We start from the raw sequence: 24,843 nt of genomic DNA on the forward strand, positions 1-24,843 counted from the left end.
TCTTTTACATCTGTTAGTATTTTATATTTTATTCTGGGCTTTTTGCCCTGCCAGACAAATTTCGCAATATCTTTCTGCCACCTCTTGAAACAGTCCATCTTGTCAATAATCTGCAAAGTTTGAAACAAAAATAACATTCTAGGCAATACATTCATCTTAATTACTGCAATTCGGCCTAACATTGATAATCTCAAATTTGACCATATTTCTAGATCTTTTTTAATTTCTGACCAACATTTTTCATAATTGTCCTTATACAAATTCAAGTTTTTAGATGTTAAATTAACCCCTAGGTATTTCACCTTCTTAACCACCATCAAACCTGTCTCTTCTTGAAACTTATTCTTCTCCATATCTGTCAGGTTTTTCCCTAAGACTTTAGTTTTTTGTTTATTCAATTTAAATCCAGCTACCTGGCCAAATTGTTGAATTATCTCCAACACCTTTTTCGTGCTAGTGTATGGCTCTTGTAAAGTTAAAACCAAGTCATCTGCGAAAGCCCTTAACTTGTAATGTTTTGCTCCGACCTGTACACCTTTAACCTGCTGGTCATTTCTAATCATATTCAGCAACACCTCCAGAACAGAAATAAAGAGCAATGGGGACATTGGGCACCCCTGTCGTGTTCCTTTTTCTATCTTGAGTTCCTCAGTTATTACATTATTTACAATCAGCTGAGCTCTTTGTTCAGAATATATCGCACCCATACCGTTCTCAAATCCTTGGCCTACCCCCATCCCATGAAGGTTCTTTTTCATAAAACTCCAAGAGATGTTGTCAAAGGCTTTCTCCGCGTCCACAAATATCAGAACTGCTTTAGTATTTATGTTCACCTCTAACTTTTCCAAAATGTCTATTATATTCCTAACATTATCTGAGAGGTGTCTCTTTGGGAGAAAGCCTGCTTGGTCTCTATGAATCTTTTCCATCAGTACTCTTTTGAATCTTTTTGCTAAAATGTCTGCAAAAATTTTGTAATCCACATTGAGTAACGAGATTGGGCGGTAGTTCTTCAATTGAGTCTTTTCAGTCTCTGTCTTTGGTATGAGTGAAATATATGCTTCTTTCCACGATTCAGGTGCCTTTTTTCCCTCTAAGATCTCATTACAGACATCCTTTAACGGTTGTATCAACCATTCCTTTAACGATTTGTAGTATCTGGAAGTCAGTCCATCTGGCCCTGGAGATTTGCCCAATTGCATGTCCTGAATGGCACCCTCTATCTCTTGTTCTGTTATTCTCTGGTTTAAATCCACCTTACTTTGAGCAGAGATTTTTTGTAATCCATATTTATTAAGGAATTTATCTATGTCTTCTTCATTTTGTAATCCTTGGGAATAAAGTTTTTTGAAGTAACTCACAAAACAGTTTCTTATCTCATTTGGTTTAGATATGGTCCTTCCATCCACTTCTAAACTTGAAACTGTATTTAATTTCTGTCTTTTCTTGAGTTGCCATGCCAAGAGTTTGCCACATTTGTCTGCCGACTCAAATGTCTTTTGTCTCATTTGCTTTATTTTCCACTCTATCTCCTGGTTCATCAATTCCATATATTGTGTTTGATACAATTTAATCTCCCTCAAAATCTCCTGGGACTTTGGTTTTGACCTTAGTTTTTTCTCTCCTTCTTTTATCTTTTCCAAAATTTTTTCTCTTTTCTCCTTTTGCTTTCTCTTCTTTATTGAATTTTGTTGAATCAAAAACCCTCGCATCACAGCTTTACTTGCGTCCCAGATCACTCTTCTTTCCACATCGCCCCTTAGATTAATTTCAAAATAGTCCTTTAAGGTTTTTTGGGCCTTCAAGTGGAACTCTCTATCTCGAAACAGGGTGTCATTCATTCTCCATCTAAACTGACCAGTTGTTGTAAGTTTCATTTCCATCTTCACGGCGTTATGGTCGGAGCAGGTTTTTGGGCAGATTTCTACCTTCTTAATCTTCGGAGCCATTCCACTAGTAATCCAGATTTGATCAATTCTGGTCCAGGTCATCTTTGCTTGGGAGAAAAAGGTTCCCTCTCTTTCAAGAGGGTTCCTTGTTCTCCAAATGTCTATTAAGTCCATGTTTTCAGTCATTTCAAAAAAAGTCTTCGGGAGTCTCCCTTCTTTAGTAAGTATCAGTCTTTGTGTCTTGTCCATGTTTGTAGAAACTACACCATTCATATCTCCCATGATTATCATATTATATTCCAAGTAGTCCGTCAGGGTTTCATGAAGTTTTTTGAAGAATTCTGCTTTACCTTCATTTGGTGCGTAAATCCCAATTATCAAAAATTTTTCTCCTTGTGCTTGAATCTCCACCGCTAAATATCTTCCTTCTTCATCTTTAAAAATCATTTTTGGGGCCCACTTCTCTTTTACATAAATCACAACTCCTCTTTTTTTCACTTTGTCCGACGAGATAAATTCTTGTCCCAATTTTTTATTCATAAGCAGTCTCCTGTGGGCTCTGGTTATGTGAGTTTCCTGTAAACAAATCACGTCCAATTGTTCTCTATACAAAATATGGAATACTTGTCGTCTCTTCAAAGGCATGTTCATCCCGTTACAATTCCAGCTAAGGAATTGCAGGGCCATCTTGTTATTTTTCTGGTATTCCTCCAACTGCTCCCAATTGTTGTTCCTCCTCTGTTGGTGGTGGAAGGTTCTGTCCAAATGAAAGGTTCAAAATGTCTATTACGCTCCTTTGTTCAGCAATTGGGTCTACAGTTCCTTTCTGTAGATCTTCTTGATTTTTATGCAGGAAACTGTCTTTATCCTGTGTCGTCTTTATTTTCACCTTCTTCCTCCTATAATCAAAAGACAGTCCCTGTGGAAATTCCCACCTAAAACGAATGTTATTCTTCTTGAGCAGGTAGACCAAGTCCTTATAAGAAGCTCTCAAGTCCAGAATATGTTTAGGGATATCTTTAAAGATCTGTATCGGTGAATTCCCAATTTGTAAGGCCTTTTCAAAGTGCAGTCTTAATATTTTGTCTCTTTCCTCCTTCGATCTCAAGGTAATCAAGCAGTCTCTCGGTACCTTTCTATTCTGTCTTCTGCCCAGTCTGAATGCCGTTATGATTTTGATTTCGTCTTCCTCTAAGTCTTCCCAGGCATCAGCAAACTCCTTCATTAAAAAGTCCGTAAGATTGTCTCCTTCATCCTCTGGAATTAATCGTAATTTCAGATTCTTTTCTTTTCTTTGTAATTCCCACAATGCCAGAGTTGCATCGTGGTCATAGACCTTCCTGGCAATCGGTTCTAATTTTTCCTGAGTCTCTCCAGCAATAGTTCTGGCTTCCTCCGCAATTTGACGTGTGGCAGAGTTTTCTTGCGTAAGCTTATTTATAGATTCTGTATTCAAATCAAGTCTTGCTGTCAAGTCTGTCAATTTCTGTGAGTTCTCTGTCAATTTCTTAGTGTTCTCTGCCGTTTGCTTTGTTAAATTCTCCAGGGATTGATTTATCTTAAGAAGGGCTTGCGATACTGCATCCATGGAGACTGCTGTACCTCTTTCTTGTCCTGTTGTCACTGTCGAAGTTATTCCTGAGATCGAGCCTCTTTTCTTATGTTGCTGTAGCTGTTGTTGATATTGCCTTGTCTTGGCTCTCGTGCTTATCTCTTCTGCTGGGCCACTCATATCCCAAGGTCAATTCCCACAAGAGCCTTCTCCTAAAGGAAAATTCCACTGTCCCAAAGCGTAGCAACTTTTAGTTTACCCTCTAGAGGGAGCAAAGCAGAATGTCCGCAAACCGAAATAAAGAGTATTAAAAAGCAAATTTATCAGGAGGCTTCTATATGTATATTGCAACACTTTCCCAGTAGATAGAGTCCCAGCCTTCCCTGATATAATATATCCGCAAAGTCCCAAAACTTTGTAACAAATAAACAATGAAGCTTCCACTTTGTTACTTTCGCAGGAATCTGAAGTCAGTTCAGTGTTCCTTTGTTTTATGAGCAGTTCGTACCAGGTTGGAGGCTGCAGAAGGTTTCCTTTTCCATTAAATTAGTCATGCAGCTTATAAAGTCACCTTTTCCTCCCCTCTGCCCTGCAAGCTGGAGGGGATAGTCAAAGTCCAAATGTCGGGTTCAAACAGTTAAAAACAATTTTCCCTCGCGGATGCAGCTTAGTAACTTTCGTTGCTTTGATTGTCATGCAGTCGGGGGAAGGCAGACTTCCTTAATTTTTGCCTTTCCCGTTTTCAGCCTAGTTTCAGGTAATTTTAGCACGAATAGAAGTACAGTCTTACTCACGGGTCTTTTTTGTCCAGATTATTCAGGAAGGGAATCGGCGCTCTCCACTAATGGCGACGCGGCTTCACTCTGCGGGCTGGGTAGCGATTCTCAGCACCGCGCTCCCCCGTTGTCGTTCCGGAGCCTTTAAAAAGGCTCTTTCTGCGGTAAAGAGGGGGCGCTTCGGGTGCCCACCGAATCTCCTTGTTCACAGGATCCGTTCCTGTGATTTTAGGGGTCCCCCGCTTGCCGAAGCAGGTCAGACCCGAACTCGCAGAGCCGTCCTCTCTCCGGAGCTCGGAGAGAGAGCAGCCATTAGCGCTGGCGCCGAACCGGAAGTCCTGAAGCAAAGTTCTTAACCTGAGGTATTATTTCTGGGTTAGCGGAGTCTGTAACCCGAAGCGTATGTAACCCGAGGTACCACTGTACTTGAACCCTTGCAGAATGGCTGTAGGTTTCTTGCGCATTTACACCTAATCACTTTAGCCTGGAAATCTGATCAAGTGCTTTGTTTCATTTTCATTTTGAATTTTAAACTGCTGTTCCCCAGTGACTCTGGGTAAATTTAGCCTTGGGGCTGATATTTAGCACTAGCAATGTTCCAGGAGGATAAGTTAGCTGTAGTGCTAGAGGTCACTTACAATACAAAATAGTTTTTAGCTATGAGTCATACATATGTTGGAGGAATGTTAACTCTTCCATTTTGTTCACTAAATGGAACAATGTTGGCTTGGTAGCATTTCTTTCAGTAGCTTATCAGTGTGGTTTCCAAGATGCTCAGTTCAAACCCCTTTGGAGAAATAGTAAATTGAGAAATTTCATCAAGACACTAACTAGTCTGATGGCTGAGGCACAAATGCCAAATGAAACTCCCCATGTTAGTAATTGTTGCCCTTTCCCAGTTTCTAAGTAAGCTGCTTAAATAAAGCTGCTTTCCTGTGACTAATGGCAGGGTTGCTCCTTGTGTCTCAGATCTTTTAGGCAAAATTAGATGGCTCATTAAATATATGTATGTTTGCTAACATGCTTGGTTATTATAATTATTTTTTTTAAGATAGCCCATTCTGGGCTGTTAGCAGCATGGATGGGAAAGGTTATGGCATCCTAATGAAAACAGCCCCTCATTGAAGTTTCTGTTCACCTCCAAAAGAAAGTTGCCATAGGTGTCAATTGCATGTTATGTTTTTGGGTAGGATAGCTACTTCTGCATGGTTGGATCCGTCCCTGTAACATTTAGAAAGGTGGCCATTGTGTTGGATAGGTAGATTTTGTCTCTGCTTCACATGCCAGTGTTACTAGCCACAGAGCGTTATGCTGCCAGCATGGGAAGTAAGCACATCATTTGCTTATGCTTTGCAGCTGCTCATTTCAAATAACTGCTGGTGTGGAATAAGACCATACTGAAATAAAACCCTGACACACAGGTAATTCAAAACTTGGCCCTAAATATTAGGGATAATACTTGTCAGGCAGAATAAATTGATTCTGGTACATTCTGTTCCTTCTGTTATTGTTGCTCTTCTGGTATAGATAAATATTATATTTTATTTGTATTGTTTTTGAACTCTATATTGATGTCAGGCTTCATGCTAACTTTCTATAATTCCTTCCCTTGCTACCTTCTTTTTTAGAGGTGACCAGTCACGTAAAAGAGCTGGAGAAGAATTAACCTACAGTAAGTAATTTAGATTACCATTATAAATTATTTGATTAACAACAGAAGCAGTGAAGCAAACAACTCCTTCTCACCAACAAGTTAAGTTCCTGTGTATGGCAACTTGCAACATGGGTCAAAGAGAAGGTGCCAGGGTGCAGAAGGTTTGGAATGTAACCTTGAGGAGTAAGAAAAACTGGCTCTCTGTAGTTCCACTTCCCTCTACATCAGGCATAGGCAAACTCGGCCCTCCAGATGTTTTGGGACTACAACTCCCATCATCCCTCACTAACAGGACCAGTGGTCAGGGATGATGGGAATTGTAGTCTCAAAACATCTGGAGGGCCGAGTTTGCCTATGCCTGCTCTACATCTCTAAAATATTGGTAGCCTGAGCCCATAATAAAGTTTGTAGAGATGAGCAAAACAAGATTCAAGAAGTTGTAAATTTAGTATTGGATCACTGAAGTGTGTGTGTGTGTGTGTGTGTGTGTGTGTGTGTGTGTGTGTAGGTGTAGGTTGACTTTACCTTCAGCATGATATCAGTGAATGGATACTACTTGAATTGGCAGGATCAGAAATACCCAGGCCTTATCTTGCAGGTCTGTTCGGCCAAACACTGTCGTTCTGCAGTCCTTGGTGCTCCAAACTGATGAAACTACTATAGTGTGTTGTATAATATGGTGGTGTTTAGGGCTTTAGGGCTTAACAGCCATCTATGTACTTTTCTGGCATATGGAAAGATGCCCTTTAAGTTTCTTAGGGTATTTGTACACATAGAAGAATGGGTGGGATGCTTGTCTTTTGAGATAATAGATCAGGTGGGAGGGCACCAGCAAAGATACCTTGAATCATTTTTCTCTTTAATTTTTTTTTAAATGTTTTAGATGGTTCCGCTTCGTGTGCAAGCTCAAGAGGATGCAGATAGTGACTGCAACAAGTATTTTATTCTCAATATGAGCGGACACTGGAGTGACATTGGAAGGGAGGGTATCCAGAGGCCCAGTTGGGCTCTACTGATACTCAGGTTCTTTGATGCAAGCTATACCTACAAGAGGAGTTTGGACATGTTTCTTGCCATGTAATAAAATATCTGTTTGCTGCTATTTGGGGGCTAACTTGGAACAATGTGACCAGTCTTGACAAGTTCTTCTTGGGCAATCCTGTGAGGAGCAGACCTTCCTGTTTCTGTTTTAAAAAGACCAGTGCATACTAAAACATGGTAGCCAAAAAAAAAAAGCAGCTTCCTCTGAAAGAAACTTTGCACTTTCTAAATGTGTGGACATTGCTGAGCTTGTGCCCATTAGGTTTTGTCTGGAATGTTTTGCTTAGAAAGAATAAAAATTGATCGCTTGGCAGTATTTCTTTTGTTCCACAAAAAGTTTGCATCCTAGAGTCAGTCTTATGTTATTGGCTCTTGACATTCCAGATCTATATGGTTCACCTATTCAGCCCCCTTCCCCCTATTCCCCCCCCCCCATTTATTCAGATATCCATTAATAGGTCCTTCTGTGACCTCAGTCTCCTTGCTTTCAGCTTTTGTGCTTTGCAGCTTTGTCTCTCTTAAGCTGTGATTTGATTAAACATGCTGCAAATTTGCAAGATTTTCTTGCAACCTATCACTTAGGAAAACAAGAGTGAACGAAAATTGCAATTATGTTCCCTGTTTCCTTCCACATGAGAAGTATTAATGCAAGTCTCAGCATTTATTGTATTTTGTTGTTGGCTTCACTAATGATTGCAAAAGCTTAAACCCCAGATAGAAAGCGGTTCCCACATGCGATTTCAATTCAGAGTTGAAACGCTGGTACATACAGATAGAAGGATTTGACAAGACATTGTGGGTCAGGTTATTGGCTCACATCTACCGTGTTGGGCTGTGACAGTACACATAGATTTTTCTTTATGGTTTTAAGTAACCTGTTTGTTTTATTACCTTGTTATTGGACTGCTATAATAGATTTAAAGAACGTAGCTGAAACTTTGCTTGTAGCTTACCTCTGGGTAGCAAGGTACTCTAGGTCAATTTTATACACCCATGAAAAGTTTGTACCCTTTTCAGAAGGTAAGTGAATTGTGTACTTGATTTGCACGTAAAGGATTTTTTCCTCTTGCTAAAGCTTGAACGTCCTGCAATAGATTGCACTGCATTGTGGGTATGAATATATATGCAGCAATCTGTACCTCATATGGGATGAATTTGGATCCCTGTATTCTACTTCTGGTCCCAGATCAGAGGCAAGTCACAAGGTGCTGTCCTGCCCACCCCGTGTTCTCTATGAAGAAGCACCATGCATGCATAGAGAACTAAGGGATCCCCTGTGTCTTGTGGGTGGTGACCAGCTAGGTCATACTCAGAGTAGATCCATAGAGCAGACTTGTTAGTCATGACTAAAGTCCATTGATTTCATCAGGTCCCTTCTGGGTAGGATTTAGTTGGATATCACACAATGAGGAGGTTTTTTTAATAGAAAGAGTAGGTCATTCTCTGCAATAAAAGGTAAGTGCAGATATCGATTGCCACTGAGACAGTAAAGCCAAACTGGATGCAGTTGTTCTGAGAAGTTAGTGCTCAGGGGAAGTTCATTATGAATGAACCTTTAATACAAGTGTTGTGCCCGTGGAAGGCCATGGAGAGGAAGCATTTTGCATTTCCAGAAGTAATAAATGGCAGCTCTCTTTATTAGTAAAAAAATAATCTTATTACATGCCTTCCCCACTTTTGTGCACTGGTCACACTGGGCTTATCTGGTGCACAGAGTGCCCTGCACAGTTTTGAAATCTCATTGGGTAGGACTCTTGAGAGATATGTTTGTCCATTATGGTGTGAGAGCATAATCTTAAATAGCAAAATGGTACTTGGAAAAAGTGTTGGTTTGTTTTTAAAAGAACAACAAAACCCTTGCAATATCAAAAACTCTTTTAGACCTGATGGGAAAACTGGGCTCTTAGTTAATGGTCAAAAATTATGCATCACTTCAAAGAAACCATGACAGTAGATATGGCAAGAAAATTCCTTTCTACTTTTACATAGGCTGTCCTCCTTTCTTTTGATATTCAAATGAAAGACACTAGGAAATTACAGATTGTTAATTTTTGAAATGTTTTAAAAATTAATCCCTTGCATGTTCTTGGTTTGTTCAGTATTTTTCTTCGAAACAATTAATTAGATGAAAAGTACTAAGTGAGAGGCGGGTATAATTTTGTTAGAGCAGATTCTGCTGTGGAATGTTTTCCATTAGAAACAATGGACTACCTAGGACCTTTACCAGTGTAACATTTTTTGTGGTTTCATTCCTAGCAAATTGATACCATGAGCAGTATATTGTGACATCCCACTCAGTGCCCATAAGTTTGCACGCTGAGCTCCCAGTCATTGAATGTGATGAGCAAGTACATAGTCATGCCACTAGAATTACATTAGCCCAGTTGGCATCTGCTCCAGATTGGCACCCCACCCACCAGACCTCAGTTGCCCTCAAGGACAGAGTTCACATAAGGCCTTCTGATGTTGAAAAGATCTGGGGGGTATCTTTTGTAGGGAGGTCATATATATCCAATACTGTATTTAATGCAGAATGTATCTGTACAAATGCCACTCACACCAGTTGACTGAGTATACCTTTGGATATGGAAAATGGAGCGTGCAGAGTGTATGCACAACTTAGTAGTTTTAGTAACTAAACAAAAACAGATTGAAGAAAACAAAACCAACATCCCTGATATAAAAGCTACTTGCTTCCGCAGTTGTGAAAATAATTTTTATGATTTATTTATTTTTAAGGATGGGTACTTCACTACATCCAGGTGATTCCTATTGTTGTAGCATTCTCCTCAGAACCCTCCCATTCAGGCTTTAGTTGTGTGGCAGAAGATGGCAGAGCTACAACTGCTGGAGCAGGAGTGGGGAACATGTCAGGCTGTTTCTCATCACCTGTAGTCTGAACAGCATCTGGAGGGCTATAGGTTCCTCATCCCTGCTCTGGTTAGTGAATGAGGACTGGAGCCAAGCATATGGAACACCATGCCCACAGCCATTCCGTGGCACTGGGTCTTCTCTAAAAGATGGAAACCTAAGAGTTGTATCCATTGAAGTCATCTCATTAGTGCAAGGTTTTCCACAGTGGGACTTCCTTCCTTTTCCTTCTCCCCTTCAAATCTGTTCTGCCCTTCCCCTCCAACCCTCCAGAAGAGATTTGAGGGGCACCGAGGAGAGAGACGGGAAGTTCCAGTGCACAGGTGGAAGTCCTTGTGCTCATGGGGCAACTTAGTTGGGTGCAACCCATATTGTTCTGCCCTCCCCAGTTAATGTCGCTACTGCACTACAGATCGCCCTGGTAAAGCACTACATTGCTTAGTATAACCCATCATACACTTCCTACCAATGGTCCTCTGTTGTTTGGTCCACTTTATCTTCGTTTAGAGTGGTCAGAGGTAAAGTAATCTGAAGGATAGCCATCTGAAGCACAAGTGAAATATTTGGTACCACTGAAAGGGTGGGAGGTTGATGATCATGCCTGGGATTTGTGGTTCTTGTTTAACCAGAAAGGCCATGTAGTTAATCTTCCACCTTTCTGCCATTTTGCTTTGACCAATGAGATATACCCCTACAATAAGGAAACAGAAGCAGAAAGTATTCATGGTGACTTATACCATTGCCATGGAATTCCCTTCATTTGGAGTGTTGGTACTGTCTGAGACTGAATATATTCCACATAGTCTATGTTACTACGGATTAGAATGGGGTTCTCATTTGATATTTTGTTGTTGGCAGAACTAGAGCTACCAGAAGCAAGCGGATGAGAATGTTAATATAAAACACCCTTTTGATTTCCAAGAGTGTGCAGGTTTATTATGTATGTTGGGCTGCTTTTTTAAAAATCTTCTATCTAATTTGTGATTTGTAAATAACCTGTAGAGTGCATCTTTTGTTTCAGGTTATATAATTTTATTTGTGTCATTGAATGTTGAGTCTTAGGACATTACCTTTTTGAAACCAGTCCTTCTCTAAAAGTTAGGACAAAGCCTTCCTCTAATGTCAATATTCTACACATTCTTTGGGGAAAAAATGTTTTAGCCCTATGTAGCATCTTGCCTGACTAGGATACTGAAAACTTTTTGTAAAAATAAAAAAAAATGTTGTGTTATGTTGTAAATTAGTATTAAGATTTCTGTATGTTTTGGCATCTAATGCTGAAATCATTTGTTTCCTTATCTTCAAAGGGTTTTATCTTTGTGAGCTGAGCATGAAAGAACACAACAAAACATACGAAACAATGGTTACTCTGTAGACATCTTTCTTAGTCAATCAGTGTGTCAGGTCTCTAAAGCCATGACTTAACCAAAGCAGCATGGTCTTAGCTATGGTGCTTCTGTGAATCAGACAACTTGCCACACGTGTGTATGTGTGTGTGTGTGTTTTGTTTCCCCCCTCAAATGAGACCTAAATAGCAAAATTTTATGCATCAGGTGTCATCTTATATATCAGATTTGTTTCTTGGAAAATTTGCTCTATTAAAATATTTTTAGACAAACATTTTGGTTTTGAAGTTTCCATTTTTAACTTGCATCCACTTATCCATACTGGTTTGCCCGGCTGAGAGAGACTTCGATGGCCAGTAACAGTGCTGGCATTACACAGTGAGTGCAGAAGTGTCCCAAGGAAACTCTGCCTGCCTTTTGAAGGATGCTTCTGCAGTAATCAGCCAGAGAAGTAATGATATTATTTTCTCTGAGAATTCCATCTCGGATCTATTGTGCAAAGGTTCCTAATATTATACTGTTGAATATATTACTGTGCAGAGTGCACATAGGAGTTGCAGGCTGTTCGAACTCTTCACACGCCATTCACTGACATGAACAAATTTTCAGCATCAGTCTTATACCTGGCTGCTTTTTTTTAGGCTGCAGGAGAGCTATGAAAAGTGCTTTGCATATATAGTGATCTTTTGATCTTCATTTCCTGAATCCCTATTTTGTCTGCCAGACATAATTATGCCAGTTTACATTTGCTGGTAATGGAACAGCAGTTCATATTTAAGACATCACAAAAAGTGTTGTGATTTAGCCACTTCACTGCTCAGTGGCTTGTTTGCTCATGTATTTCCACCCTCTGGATGAACCTTTCTAATTTCTAAAGCTGTCAGCCAGTTTTTTGTTGCTAGGGTAGGGTGATTGTGTGGCTAGAAACCCCTTATTCTGAAACAATTTTTTAAATAAAAAAAATTCATCTATCTAGGCCGATTAGGATGGCTTTCCCCTCTATCCTCCATATAATGTTAGTGATTGCTCTTTCTGTTGCTGATGGAATGAGGTAACCTTGGAACTGTATTCTCTAGATCAGTAGCCTCCTATTATTTCTGAATCTGAGACCCACCTTTAACTCAAAGATAGATTTGGTGGCCCATTTCTTAATCGTTTATCATATATTTGTTTTGTGGTAGTGCTGCTGTTGCGAACCACCTTGGATCGTGCTGTGACCCAGTAGTGAGTCCTGACCCCTAAGAGCTGAAGGCTAATGCTCTTGAGGGATCTGTCATATAGTGGTGGGAGATTTCTTATCAGCAAGCAGCAAAAAATATAATGTGTCCCCTTGGGGTTAGTCCCATGTATGAGGTTCCCTAGCCTAGAGGTACCACTGTGCAGTGATTGCTATAGTTGCTGTGGCATTTTACCAGGATTTATTAATTGTGAACGTGGTGGGTTGGCTTAGACAACCACTATTGTAAGAAGGGAACCTACTAATTTGCTCAAGTGATGTAAATTATGTGATTGCACCTCCTACTTGCCCGTAAAACTTAAGAGAGCAGATGGAGTTTGCATGGTACATACACAACGTTCACATCTAATAACGACCCCAATTTTCCCCCTCATAAACAGGCATACTTACATACACTTCTTTATATCCTGGGTTGGAGGGTGAGGTTGACTGTTCCTACCAAGTTTTCTTTACTCCTTTCTCCTTTCAACAGAATCAGTGGCTCCATTAGGCCCTATCCACAAATGTGAGTGAGGTGGAGGGCAGTGGTCAGACAGGATGTGAACAGGTGGGCCTTTTGGCAAAATGTGGCAGCGGGGTCTCATGCATATTGAGTTACCTTAGCTCTTGGATATTGGGTGGGAGCCACAAAGTTTATCCTCATTGCCAGGTTGACTGGCATTGGTGCATTAGCTGCTGAAGAGAAAGCAGTGGTGGTGGATGATGGACGGGTATCAGTGTAGGTAAAATTTGTAGTACAAATCATTATAATGTGCCTTGTTCCTGAGTAGGTGGGGCCTGTTTCCTAGTAGATAGGCCACAGGATCAGGTTGTTAGTAAATGTTTTCAGGCTCTGAACCCAACTTTAGAGCTTTAGCATATATACCAGACACATAGGTCAGAAACAATTGCCGGATACTGTCAATCACTGTTGCTTCCAACCCAGCAAATGATAAACTGAAAATCCTCAGTTGGCAAGGAGAGAAATGAATCTGCTCGAGGGCTACTTCTATAGTTCAATAGTAGACTTATAAAAGCCACAGCCAACACCTCCAGATACGCTTGTTCACTGCTCTTCTGCAGGAAGCTCTCCAAACTACATCCCTGCTCTTTGTGTGTACACAGACATAGCCTTAGGACTTTCCCTCTTCCATTTCTTTCTGCCCACCAACTCAGACTGCCCCCCATCCCCACTCTCTGTGTCCATTGGGATCTCTTGCATCCGCTCACCACATGCCATCCTTCCCTCTCTTTTTCGGCTGTCAAACAAGGACCACCTTGCATTACACCAGACACAGGGTTGTTACCAATCCATGCTCCTACTCTGTCATCCAAAATAGCAGCATCTTCTGTTCCTTTCAGAGCAGCCAGTATTATCCCCTGCACCAGGACCTGGGCTACCACCACCACTGAGTTGCTGCACCTGCCTAAGTGAGCTATCTGCCCAGCCATTATGCACATAGTCCTAACGGAGTAGGTTTCTTTTAGAAGCCATATACATCTGCATGGCTCAGGGTCCCCCAGATATGCAGAAACCTGTATTCTTACAGTTGGCCCCATTTTGTTTCCAACCCATTTGAGCCAGCCAATGAGCCACATTGCTATTGGAAGGGGAAAGTGGTGCCTGCAGCTTCAGTTCAGAATGCTAGTTACCTCATTCTGTTACCCTTTGTTCTCAGTTTCTCCCTGTCATCTCCTCCAGTGTGGTGTAGTGATTAAGAGCGGTGGACTCGTAATCTGGTGAACCGGGTTCGCTTCCCCGCTCCTCCACATGCAGCTGCTGGGTGACGTTGGGCTAGTCACACTTCTCTGAAGTCTCTCAGCCTCACTCACCTCACAGAGTGTTTGTTGTGGGGAAGGAAGGGAAAGGAGCCGCTTTGAACCTCCTTCGGGTAGTTATAAAGCGGGATATCAAATCTAAAACTGTTCTCTCTCCAACCCTCAGTGTTTCTTGCTCACTGAGCATATTTGGGTGCTGGTGAGGTTTCCCTCCCCTTCCATTTTCAGTGTGAGAATGGGCAATGGCAGCTAAATGAAAATCCTGAATTTCTCTCATTTTTCTAGGCATCTCAGGGAGCATCTAAAAATGGCCTTTTCTCTTGTGGACCAGGCAGCAGTGAGAAAGTTTTCATCTCTCTCTACTTGCCTCACTTTCCTGATCATCCTTTCCCAGTTGCTCAATTTCATTTTCTCACCCACTTTTCTGCATCTCCCTCTCAACCGTCTATCAGCATTCTGTGTCCAGTGAGCATGCTCTGTTCCCATAGGGTTTGACTTGTCCATTTGGTGTGTGTGTATTGGGGGGGGGGGTTCCCCTGTCCATTCTTAGCAAACATCAGGTTTGCTGTGTGTGACTTAGAATCATAGAACTGTAGGAAGGGGTCCTGAGGGTCATCTCTAATCCAACCCCCTGCAATGCAGGCATCTCAACTCCTTTCCCTTCCTCCCCCACAACAAACACTCTCTGAGGTGAGTGGGGCTGAGAGACTTCACAGAAGTGTGACTGGCCCAAGGTCACCCAGCAGCTGTAGGTGGAGGAGTGGAGACGCGAACCCGGTTCCCCAGATTACGGGACTACTGCTCTTAACCACTACACCACACTGGCTCTCAACAGAAGCCAGAGCATCATTTCTCTAATCTATGATGGCATTAAGAAACACATGGGGTCTCTTCTAATGTAATATATAAAAGGTGCCTCTCCCAGTACCATCCAGTCCATGTATTGAGATTAGTTGGAAAGGCCCAGTTAGTAGTCCAGTCATTAACAAGTGTCTGTTTGACAGGTACATGCACTTAAAAATGCATATACAGTGGTACCTTGGTTCTCAAATGCCTTGGTACTCAAACAACTTGGAACCCACCCCCAGAAGTGTTCCGGTTTGCGAACTTTTTTCGGAAGCTGAACGTACTCCATTTTTAGTGTTACGCTTCCTATTTGAGTGCTACACTTCGGTTTTGAGTGTTACGCTGAGGTCTGTCTGTTTTTGCTATTTATTTTGCAATTTTGTTTTTGCTGCTTTTTTTGTTTTGTTTTTGTGACTGTGTGGAACCCAGTTCAGCTACTGATTGATTGATTGTGTGACTGCAGTACATTGTTTATTGCTTTCATTTTATGATGAATGGTCTCATTAGATAGTAAAATTCATGTTAATATAATTAATGTTAAATTGCTGTTTTAGGGGTTTTTAAAAGTCTGGAATGAATCCATTTTGCATTACTTTTTATGGGAAAGCACAACTTGGTTTTGGAATGCTTTGGTTTTGGAACGGACTTCCGAAAAAGATTAAGTTTGAGAACCAAGGTACTACTGTAGTAGTTCAAACCACCCCCCCCCCCACACACACATAAATGCATTATTTTAGGGGAAATGGCTTTGCAAATTTGTTTATACAGTATTAGCTGAGTCCACCACCTTCTGAGAGAGTTGGCCCCACTTTTGAACAACTCTTACTGGTGTTTAGTTAGAATCTCCTTTTATCTTGAATCCATTGGTTTGGGTCCCAGCCTCCAGAGCAAGAGAAAACAAGCTTGCTCTGTCCTCCATGTGACAGCCCTTTAGATCAGGCATAGGCAAACTCCAGCCCTCCAGATGTTTGGGACAACTGTTCCCATCATCCCTAGCTAACAGGAAAAGTGGTCAGGGATGATGGGAATTGTAGTACCAAACATCTGGAGGGCCGGAGTTTGTCTGTGTAGAAGATGGCTATATCTCCTCTCCTCTTTACAGGCTACATAAGCAGTGGCATTTTAAAAAGTGGAATTAGAATGGCATTGGATTGAAGATGTTTGTGTAGCTTCTCTTGAACCACAGATTTATTTTTGAAAAGAAAGCCAATCTGTTATGCATCACCCAAGTTACTAAGCTTCAGAACAATGCCTCTTGAGCTTTTCCTTCACCTGATAAATGGCATTGTCTGTCAACAAATTTCAGGTAAAATGCATGGGTTTGGTTATATAAGCAGGCACATTGCTGTATCAAGTGTGATTGACTCCTCTGGTTCCTTGTTCCCTCTAGAAGGTTTGTTGCCTTTGACAAGGGTTGATTGGAAAATAACAAAACGTACAGTTTGCTAGGCATTGCAATCCCACTCCATTGACTTCTTTACCTGACACACTTATCAATTCTCAAGGGATGTAAGTAACATGCTGTTTTGATTGCTGTCAATGTGATAAACTAAATGGCTTCAACTGCTGAAGTCAGGATCACACATATAGTTTTGAAGGTATATGGAGATAAGATTTGGTAAACCAATTATTGCAGAAGAATGGGTGTGGTTGTATAAATCTGATTCCAGTGACATTAAAATAGAATTTATATAACTTGCAACTTAGTATCTGATGTTTGTTCATTTGCAGAAAACACAATCTTCAGGATGGTAATCACTGGAGATGTCAATTGCAAGCCTGTAACATTTATTTTGGACTTGTGCTCAAGACTTGTGCGAGAGATATTGAATACAATGGAAGCTATTACTGGTTATGATATCCCAAGGACAGCAAAACCACTCCCTTTGGCAATTTAAAAGAAATGGTTGAAGAATCAAATCTCAAACATACAGAATATTAGATAAGAGCAGCTAGGCAAGTCACTGCTAGCAACTGGAAATCTTCAAAACTACTGATAGTGGTATAAAAGAGTTTGGGAAATAGCATTTCTCACAAATTATAGAAGGAATAGGAAAGGAAGGGTAACAAATAGATTGACTGAACACTGGAGATTATTTATAAATCCTAAATTCCAAGGCAATGCTCATCTTTATACTTTGTTTTCATTTCTATGAAATTCTCGATGATGTGATTAATTTGCTAATTGAGTCTTCTAATTAAGTTAAATAACAAATATTTTTGCGCTCGTACTCATCATGAAGTTGTTACAGGAAGTGCCCTTGTGCACCCCCAGAAAAATAGCAGTAGCAAGAACCTTTCCCAAACTACTGCAATTCACCTTCTAATTTGTGGTACACACATAGCCAGTGTAAACCATTTTATCTTTGAATTTACTTCTAGTGCCAAATCAACTTCACTTCCCCCTCTCTCCTTTAAAGAATCTGTTACTGAAAGGCTTTGTGAGAAACTCAAATGGCTTCCCCCAGGCTACCATCTTTGCTTCCAGGAACTGATGTCAATTACTGTTCAAGACTTCGGCTTATCAACCGAAGTCTTGGTCCTACGGAAGGTTCAGTGCTGTTTGGTGAGCAGCTGTGTGCTCTCAAGTATCTATTTTGAGAGCACTAATGAAATTACCGCTCCATAAACATGTATTATACACAAAAGGTTTCATCCAAGCGGCCAATGTTGGTTGCTTTAGCAACCGTTTGCTCAAAGGAGTCTGACCTTCAGCAACTCATCAGTGTGAAGTGGACATTTCTGCAGAGTCACTGCAGATGTTTTACATTTCCTCAGCCTGTGCCATAGATCCACAGAATGATTTAGCCATGTGTGGCAGGGGGTTGGACTAGATGACCTTTGAGATCCCTTCCGATTCTATGATTGCCACGTTTTGAATAACCTTGCATCGCTTAAGGAAAGAATGTTGTCTTTGCATTTGGATCACTTACAGCTTTCGGACAAACACCTGAAAATGAAGTAGTGCCTAGATTAATTCTTTCTTTTTAAATACTGTTCCTTGTACAAATTTCTTTTATACAACCATTGTACAGAACAACAGTAAAAGAGTCAAAGGGAAAATTACATGAAATAACTGTACCAACAAAGCCTAACAGAAGGGTTATAAATGATTGAGATGTGTGTCAGGTGCAATTGAGATACAGTTGATTCGATTCCTTTTTAATTATTGCACTGAATTCTTTTTTTCTAGCCAAGCTTGGCTGAATCCAGCTTAAAAAACGAACGAACCAACAACAATGAACTTATAAAATACTTTTTGTCAGCATATAATAAAGGATTCAAGAGATACCTGAAGGTTAACAGCAAGGGTGACTGCCAGTTTTATTCTGCTGGATTTATTTATTTATATTCATTTATTACTTATTAAATTTATACCCTGACCTTCCTCCTGAAGGAGCCCAGGACAGGAAACAAGTGGAAAAAACAATAAAATGTCTTTTAAACAATTCCAGTGATCTTTCAAAAGATCTTGAAAGAGGGAGGGTCTGAAAAGAGAGAAACGTTGAAAAGAGAGCAGAGATGGTGTCTGTCTAATATGCAAGTGGCTCCCATGAATGCAGTTCACAAAGCAAAAGCAAATTCCCTGCCATGGGCTGTGAGAGTGAAGACACTGCCTGGTTACTTCTCGGGGGACAGAAGTGGTGATGAATTCCTCTCTCTACTACTTCTCTGAACCCTTTTGTTGACCTTCCCTTTTGACTCTATAGCATACTCTGCCTCATGAGGTATGTGAGATTTTCTCCACTTTTCTTGTACGTCATCAATGCTCTTTCCCCCTTTTCACTGCACTTTATTGTACGGCGCACTCTACTCTCTTTATGCTGACAAGCCCCTGTAGGAAAGCCCTCAAGATCCACTTGTGGCTGTCTGCTTGCTCCCGAGTTGTGTCCTGATGCTGGTTTTTGTTGTCATGATGAATTGTATTTTGGTATCTTTGTGGCTGGATATAGAAACATTGAATTGTAGAGTTGGGACCCCAAGAGTCATCTAGTCCAGTGCAGGAATTATCATGGCAGATGGTCATCCAACCTCTGTGTAAAAACCTCCAAGGAAGGAGAGTCCACCACCTCCTGAGGGAGTCCATTCAACTGTTTAACAGCTCTTAGTGCCAGAAAGTTATTCCTGATGTTTAGTCGGAATCTCATTTCTTGTAACTAGAAGCCATTGCTTCAGGTCCTCTCTGCCGGAGCAGGAGAAAACAAGCTTGTTTCCTCTTCCATGTGACAGCCCTTTAGATATCTGAAGATGGTTATCATACCTCTTCTCAGTCTCCTCTTTACCAGACTAAACATACCCAGCCCCTACAACCATTCCTCATAAGACTTGGTTTCCAGACTGTTGATTATCTTGGTTGCCTTAATCTGCATGCTTTTTTCTCCCCACCCAGAGGCTTTCCCCCCCCAGCCCCATCTCTTACCCTGCCCCCTGTATTTTACGTTTTTCAGTTTTCCTTTAATGTTCAAAAGCCTAGCTTGCTCTTCAGTCTTTAACAGCTGCTTGGTATGCAGAACCCAGTAGATAAAGTACAGAACTAAGCATTATCACCTGCTAATATCAGTACATCCAGGTGGTCTTTAAAGGCATAGTTACAGGGACTACTCAAAAGATGGCGGCCAACATAGGAAATGGATTTAGACCAAGTCAGACCATTGGTCCATCTAAAGGTTAAAGGTAAAGGACCCCTGGACCATAGGTGCCAACTCTCTGGGGCCCTGGGTGCCCAAGCACCCACAAAATTCCCCATGAAGGGGCCAGGCACCCACAACTTTCAGTGCCAAGGCCATGCACACTGAAGGGCACCCATGGCCCCGGACACTCAGAGTTGCAGGGTCAAGTTGGCACTCCTGCCTTGACAGTTAAGTCCAGTCAAAGGTGACTCGGGTGCGCCGCTCATCTCGCTTTTCAGGCTGAGGGAGCTGGCATTTGTCCACAGACGGTTTTCTGGGTCATGTGGCCAGCATGACTAAATGGCTTCTGGCACACGGAGGACCGTGACAGAAACAAGAGCTCACTGAAACACCGTTTACCTTCCCGCCACAGTGGTACCTATTTGCACTGGTGTGCTTTTGAACTGCTAGGTTAGCAGGAGCTGGGACAGAGTAATGGGCGCTCACCCCATTGCGGGGATTCGAACCGTCGACCTTCTGACTGGTGAGCCCAAGAGGCTCAGTGGTTTAGACCACAGCGCCACCCGCGTTCCTTTTCCCTTTACCTGGTCCATCTAGCTCAACATTGTCTACACTGTCTAGCAGTGGTGCTTTAGGATTTCAGACCGGCATCTCACCCAGCCCTTCCTGGAGATGTCAGGGATGGAACCGGAAACCTACCACTGCACTATGGCCGTTTCTCTCACCCGTCCCCTATTCTCTCTGCACCACAAGCTTTGTTTTGCTCTCCCCTGTTCCTCTTTATCTTCCTTGAATTTTGTCAACAGGCTGCAATGGAACATAGAAAGCTTTCATTATGCCAACACTTCACATGCTACAGGAATGTCAGTTATGAGCAAGCCGTGAGATATAGCTAGATGGTGCCAATAATATCACATTCTTCTGGATTTAGGGGCAGAACGAGCAATTCAGAGCATAATGAGAACCTCTTGATGGATGGTGCCCCAAACAATAACTTTTGGAATTCCCCCAGGGGTCTGCAATTTGCTTGTGGAATTTCTCTTGTGCAGAACTGAAATAAACGATTTCTGACTAAGCGGCACCAGTAAATCTTCTGTTCTGATGACGTAAAGGTTTTGCTCGCATTGAGAATGATTATGCCTAATTCCATAGCCTATCAACACTCTCTGACAGGGCAGCTTAAGCTAAAATCTAAATTAAAATTAGCTTTTAAAAAATTAAAAGTGGTGGATGCATTGTGTACAGAACAGAACCAGTGAATCACTTAGCTCTTTCATTCTCTATAAGCATCACAAAACTCTCTACATGTTGCTAGAATGCAGGGCATGGGCAGATCAATTTGCCTCTCCACCCACCACAAACATAAGAAAGGCAGTTTTGGTCCATCCATTAGCCAAGATATACTCCTCATCTCAGGCTGTGGATCAGGGTTAGCCAGGGATGCCAACTTGAATAAAATATTGTGGGGGCCCAGGTCAGCCCCGCCCCACATAATCGATCACATGACACAGTGCACCCACACTATTTGAATGGGAAGGCCCGTCAACTTTGTGGAGGCCCTGCCTTCTCAAATATTTTAGTGAGGGGGCTGCAGTCCTCACAGCCCCTTGGAATTGGCTCCTATGGGATTAGCCATGGTTAGTGATCCATGCCTTATCTCCATCTGCCTGAGGAATGATCCGCTGCTGTTTCCTGAGTGGGCAGGCTTGTTACTGTAGCTCACCTGCCTGGGACTGTAAGGGCCCTGACACTGCTTTTCTGCTATAGTGAAATTGTGGTGCTTTGAAAAGGTACTTTGGGTCACCCTATGGACAGTGTTCTCGATCCTGAAGCTGAGGCTCCAATGCTTTGGCCACCTCATGAGAAGAGAAGACTTCCTGGGAAAGACCCTGATGTTGGGAAAGATGGAGGGCACAAGGAGAAGGAGACGACAGAGAACGAGATGGTTGGACAATGTTCTCGACACTACCAGCATGAGTCTGACCAAACTGCGGGAGGCAGTGGAAGACAGGAGTGCCTGGCGTGCTCTGGTCCATGGAGTCACAAAGAGTCGGACACGACTAAATGACTAAACAACAACAATGTCTTTTTCAGAGTGAGACATTGTGGGCAAGAGTACCTGTTTTAACGTTTCACAGTTTACTACTGTGAAACTTTAAATAGTATTTGCCACCACAAAGTGGTTATGCTGCAAGTATTTTCTCTCTTTTTATTATTTCTTTTTAAAATAGTTTTTTATTTATACTTTTCAAATTTATACATTTCATTGGTTTTACAATCTATTTAACATTTCAAAATTTGACTTCCTTCCCCCTCTTTCGGTAGTTCATTAAATTTATTATTTAATATCTTCTACATATCCAAATTCATTTAACTTGTTCATTTAATTATCTACTGTAAATATATGCTCTTATAAAACTGCAGTTTATTACAATAATCCTGCTAATGTTTTTATCTGTTTTCAATTTATCTGTAAATATTCAATAAACTATTTCCATTCTTTTATAAAAAGTTTGTTATCTTGACTTCTTATTCCTCTGGTAAGTTTCCTCATTTCTGCATATTCCATAAGTTTTTGTATCCATTCTTCCTTTACTGGGACTTCTGCTTCTTTCCATTTCCATAACATTCTTGCTGCTGTAGTAGCATACATAAATAAATTTCTATACAATTTAGGTAGTTCTGTCCCTATAATCCACCTCCCCTAAAGGCTTCTGGGTTTGTTTGTTTTTATAAAAGTTATTTTGAACATCCTTTTCAATTCATTATATATCATGTCCCAGCAAGCTTTAACCTTACTCCACATATGATAAAAAGAACCTTCTTTCTCTTTACATTTCCAACATTTGTTTGATTTAGATTTATACATTTTCACCAGTTTACTTGGTGTCAGATACCAACTATATATCATTTTCATATATCATTTCCTCTTAAACCATAACATGCTGTAAATTTTATATCCAAATTCCACTTGCTGCAAGGATTCTCCTGGACATCTCACTCTGAGGAAAGACCCGATGTTGCTCAGAGTGAGATATGGGTAAGATGTCCGCAGAGAAGCACCCACATCACTGATGTGGTGACAAAGGAGGAGGAGCTAAAGAAGGTTGGTGAGCAGGGTTTCAGCAAAAGCTGATTTCCTCTTACCTTGGGCCCCACAATGCCTTTCCCCAGCCTCGAATAAAAGGCCATTTAGCTCTTTTGATTCAGGAGAATGTTGTGTATGCTTTCCTTTCTTGATCTGTACCTTTTAAATTGGTAATTAGGCAAACTTGTGACTTCCAAGGACATTCTTTCATCCCTAGAGAAAAGAGAAGCATACCGGGCTTTGCCCAGAGATCAGTTCCCATTCAATTAATAAATGCATTAAAAAAAAAAAAAAACTATGGAAACTTGAGCAGACTGCTTGGATGTAACCATAGCAATTGGTCTTCGGAGCACTGTCCATTATCTAGCATGCAGGCACACCGGGAGTCAGAAAAAGAGACTTGAATCCTGGTCTTAGGACTATTTTCATTTGCCATTTCTGAAAATGAGACACTTTTGACAGATCATTTAAAACAATCTTTTCACTATAGCATTTCAAAATGCTAATAAGGTCATGCTCAAGCTGCAGTTGCTCCTCTTTAACAGTAGGAAATGCAATGTCATTTGAAAGGATAAGGTCAAGATTAAGTTTTCAAAAAACTGCTGGGTGAACTCAGCCCTACTCCAAATTGGCTCAGTAGTTGAGGAGCTTGAGCTTTCTCAGAGGATGCTCACAAAAAGCTCATGCACCCCCCCCCCCAGATATAATACTTGTACCCATGTACTGACAGGACCACACATTTGCAACAATTTGGTTTGCCAGCCATGAATATGACTGCTTGGAAATTTTCTCCCCCTTCCATCTGCTGCCTGTAGCATAAAGACTAACAGATGTATGGAGTCAATCATAAATAAATGCTAGAGACTATGTGCCTTGAGTGTAGATTATTAATATTATTTAAAGTGTTGAGTAAATTTAGCCTGTGTGATGCAGCAAATTGAGCTGCTTTTATATGGTGGGTACAAAGGATTAATTGTGCTCACCCCTAGTTTAGACAACATAGCTGAATGCTGCTCCAGGTAAATTTCAGCATACGTCTACTGGGGGCTACAGAAAAGTAGCCATATTTTGGTTAAGGAAACAACTGAGGTAGAGGAAGATGGCCCGTCACGTAACCTAGGATTTGGGGGAACTGGGAGTAAATAGTACAAAATAACATGCACAGGTGGTATTTGTCATAGCATCACCATTTCATTATTTCTGGTTCTATAGGGACAATAGTTTTCTAGATGTTATAGGGTTGATTATGTTACGGAAGTAACAAGGGTTGCAAATCTAACGTTCATAAAACTGTTGGACGCACAGGGTCAAGCCAGAGAGCTTGGCATGCTCTTTTGTAGAAAGAACATAGGATTGGCTCTATAGAATCACAGAGTTGGAAGGGACACTGAGGGTCATCCAGTCCAACCCCCTGCAATGCAGGGATCTCAGCTAAAACATCCATGACAGATGACCATCCAACCTCTGTTTAAAAACCTCCAAGGAAGGAGAGTCCACCATCTCGGAGTTTACAATAGAGCCTATGTCTTGGGGCAGAGGAAGGGATGCCCCCTCAAATTGGCACTGACAGCTCTGTATTAACCAGTCTATGTTTGCACAACAGGGACACAGGTGTTTGAGGAGCAACTTCAGCATATCATATTACTGCCCTGGTTGCGCCTATGAATTTCTCTTTACTCAAGAGAGATACCGATTGAACCTGGAATCTTCTACAAATACTCTGTCATGGCCTTTCAGCTTTAATTAATATCCTCTCAATATAAAATTCCCACTGTACTGATTTCTGCCCACCCCCATAGATGAGAGGGAGGCAGAGAGAGGGGGAGAGAAACCCACACACAATAATTTCAAACTCCTTGCCAAAGCTTTCAGGCTTATTAGTTCTGGCCAATTATGCCTCCAAGATTTTATCTTATGTAGGTTAATTTCCGGGAAATTTTTTATTATGCTATCACTTACCCACACATATGATACCAATCAAGTAGAATAATTACCGTATTTTTTGCTCTATAAGACTCACTTTTTCCCTCCTAAAAAGTAAAGGGAAATGTGTGTGCGTCTTATGGAGCGAATGCAGGCTGCGCAGCTATCACAGAAGCCAGAACAGCAAGAGGGATTGCTGCTTTTGCTGCGCAGCGATCCCTCTTGCTGTTC

General features: G+C 41.3%; 1 protein-coding gene across 1 annotated transcript in view; it reads left to right on the top strand.

The window, feature by feature from the left end:
* CACUL1 (CDK2 associated cullin domain 1) overlaps positions 1–11,403 on the top strand; it is a 43,802-nt gene extending 32,399 nt beyond the window's left edge. Inside the window, exons 8-9 of the mRNA XM_083504980.1 lie at positions 5,846–5,889; positions 6,755–11,403. Coding sequence (XP_083361106.1) covers positions 5,846–5,889; positions 6,755–6,795 — 85 coding nt within the window. The 3' untranslated portion in view covers positions 6,796–11,403. The remainder of the gene's footprint in view (positions 1–5,845; positions 5,890–6,754) is intronic.
* The last annotated feature ends 13,440 nt before the right edge of the window (positions 11,404–24,843 follow it).

The sequence above is a fragment of the Podarcis liolepis genome (assembly GCF_965112155.1).
Source record: "Podarcis liolepis genome assembly, chromosome: 5".
NCBI classification, from domain to species: domain Eukaryota; kingdom Metazoa; phylum Chordata; class Lepidosauria; order Squamata; family Lacertidae; genus Podarcis; species Podarcis liolepis.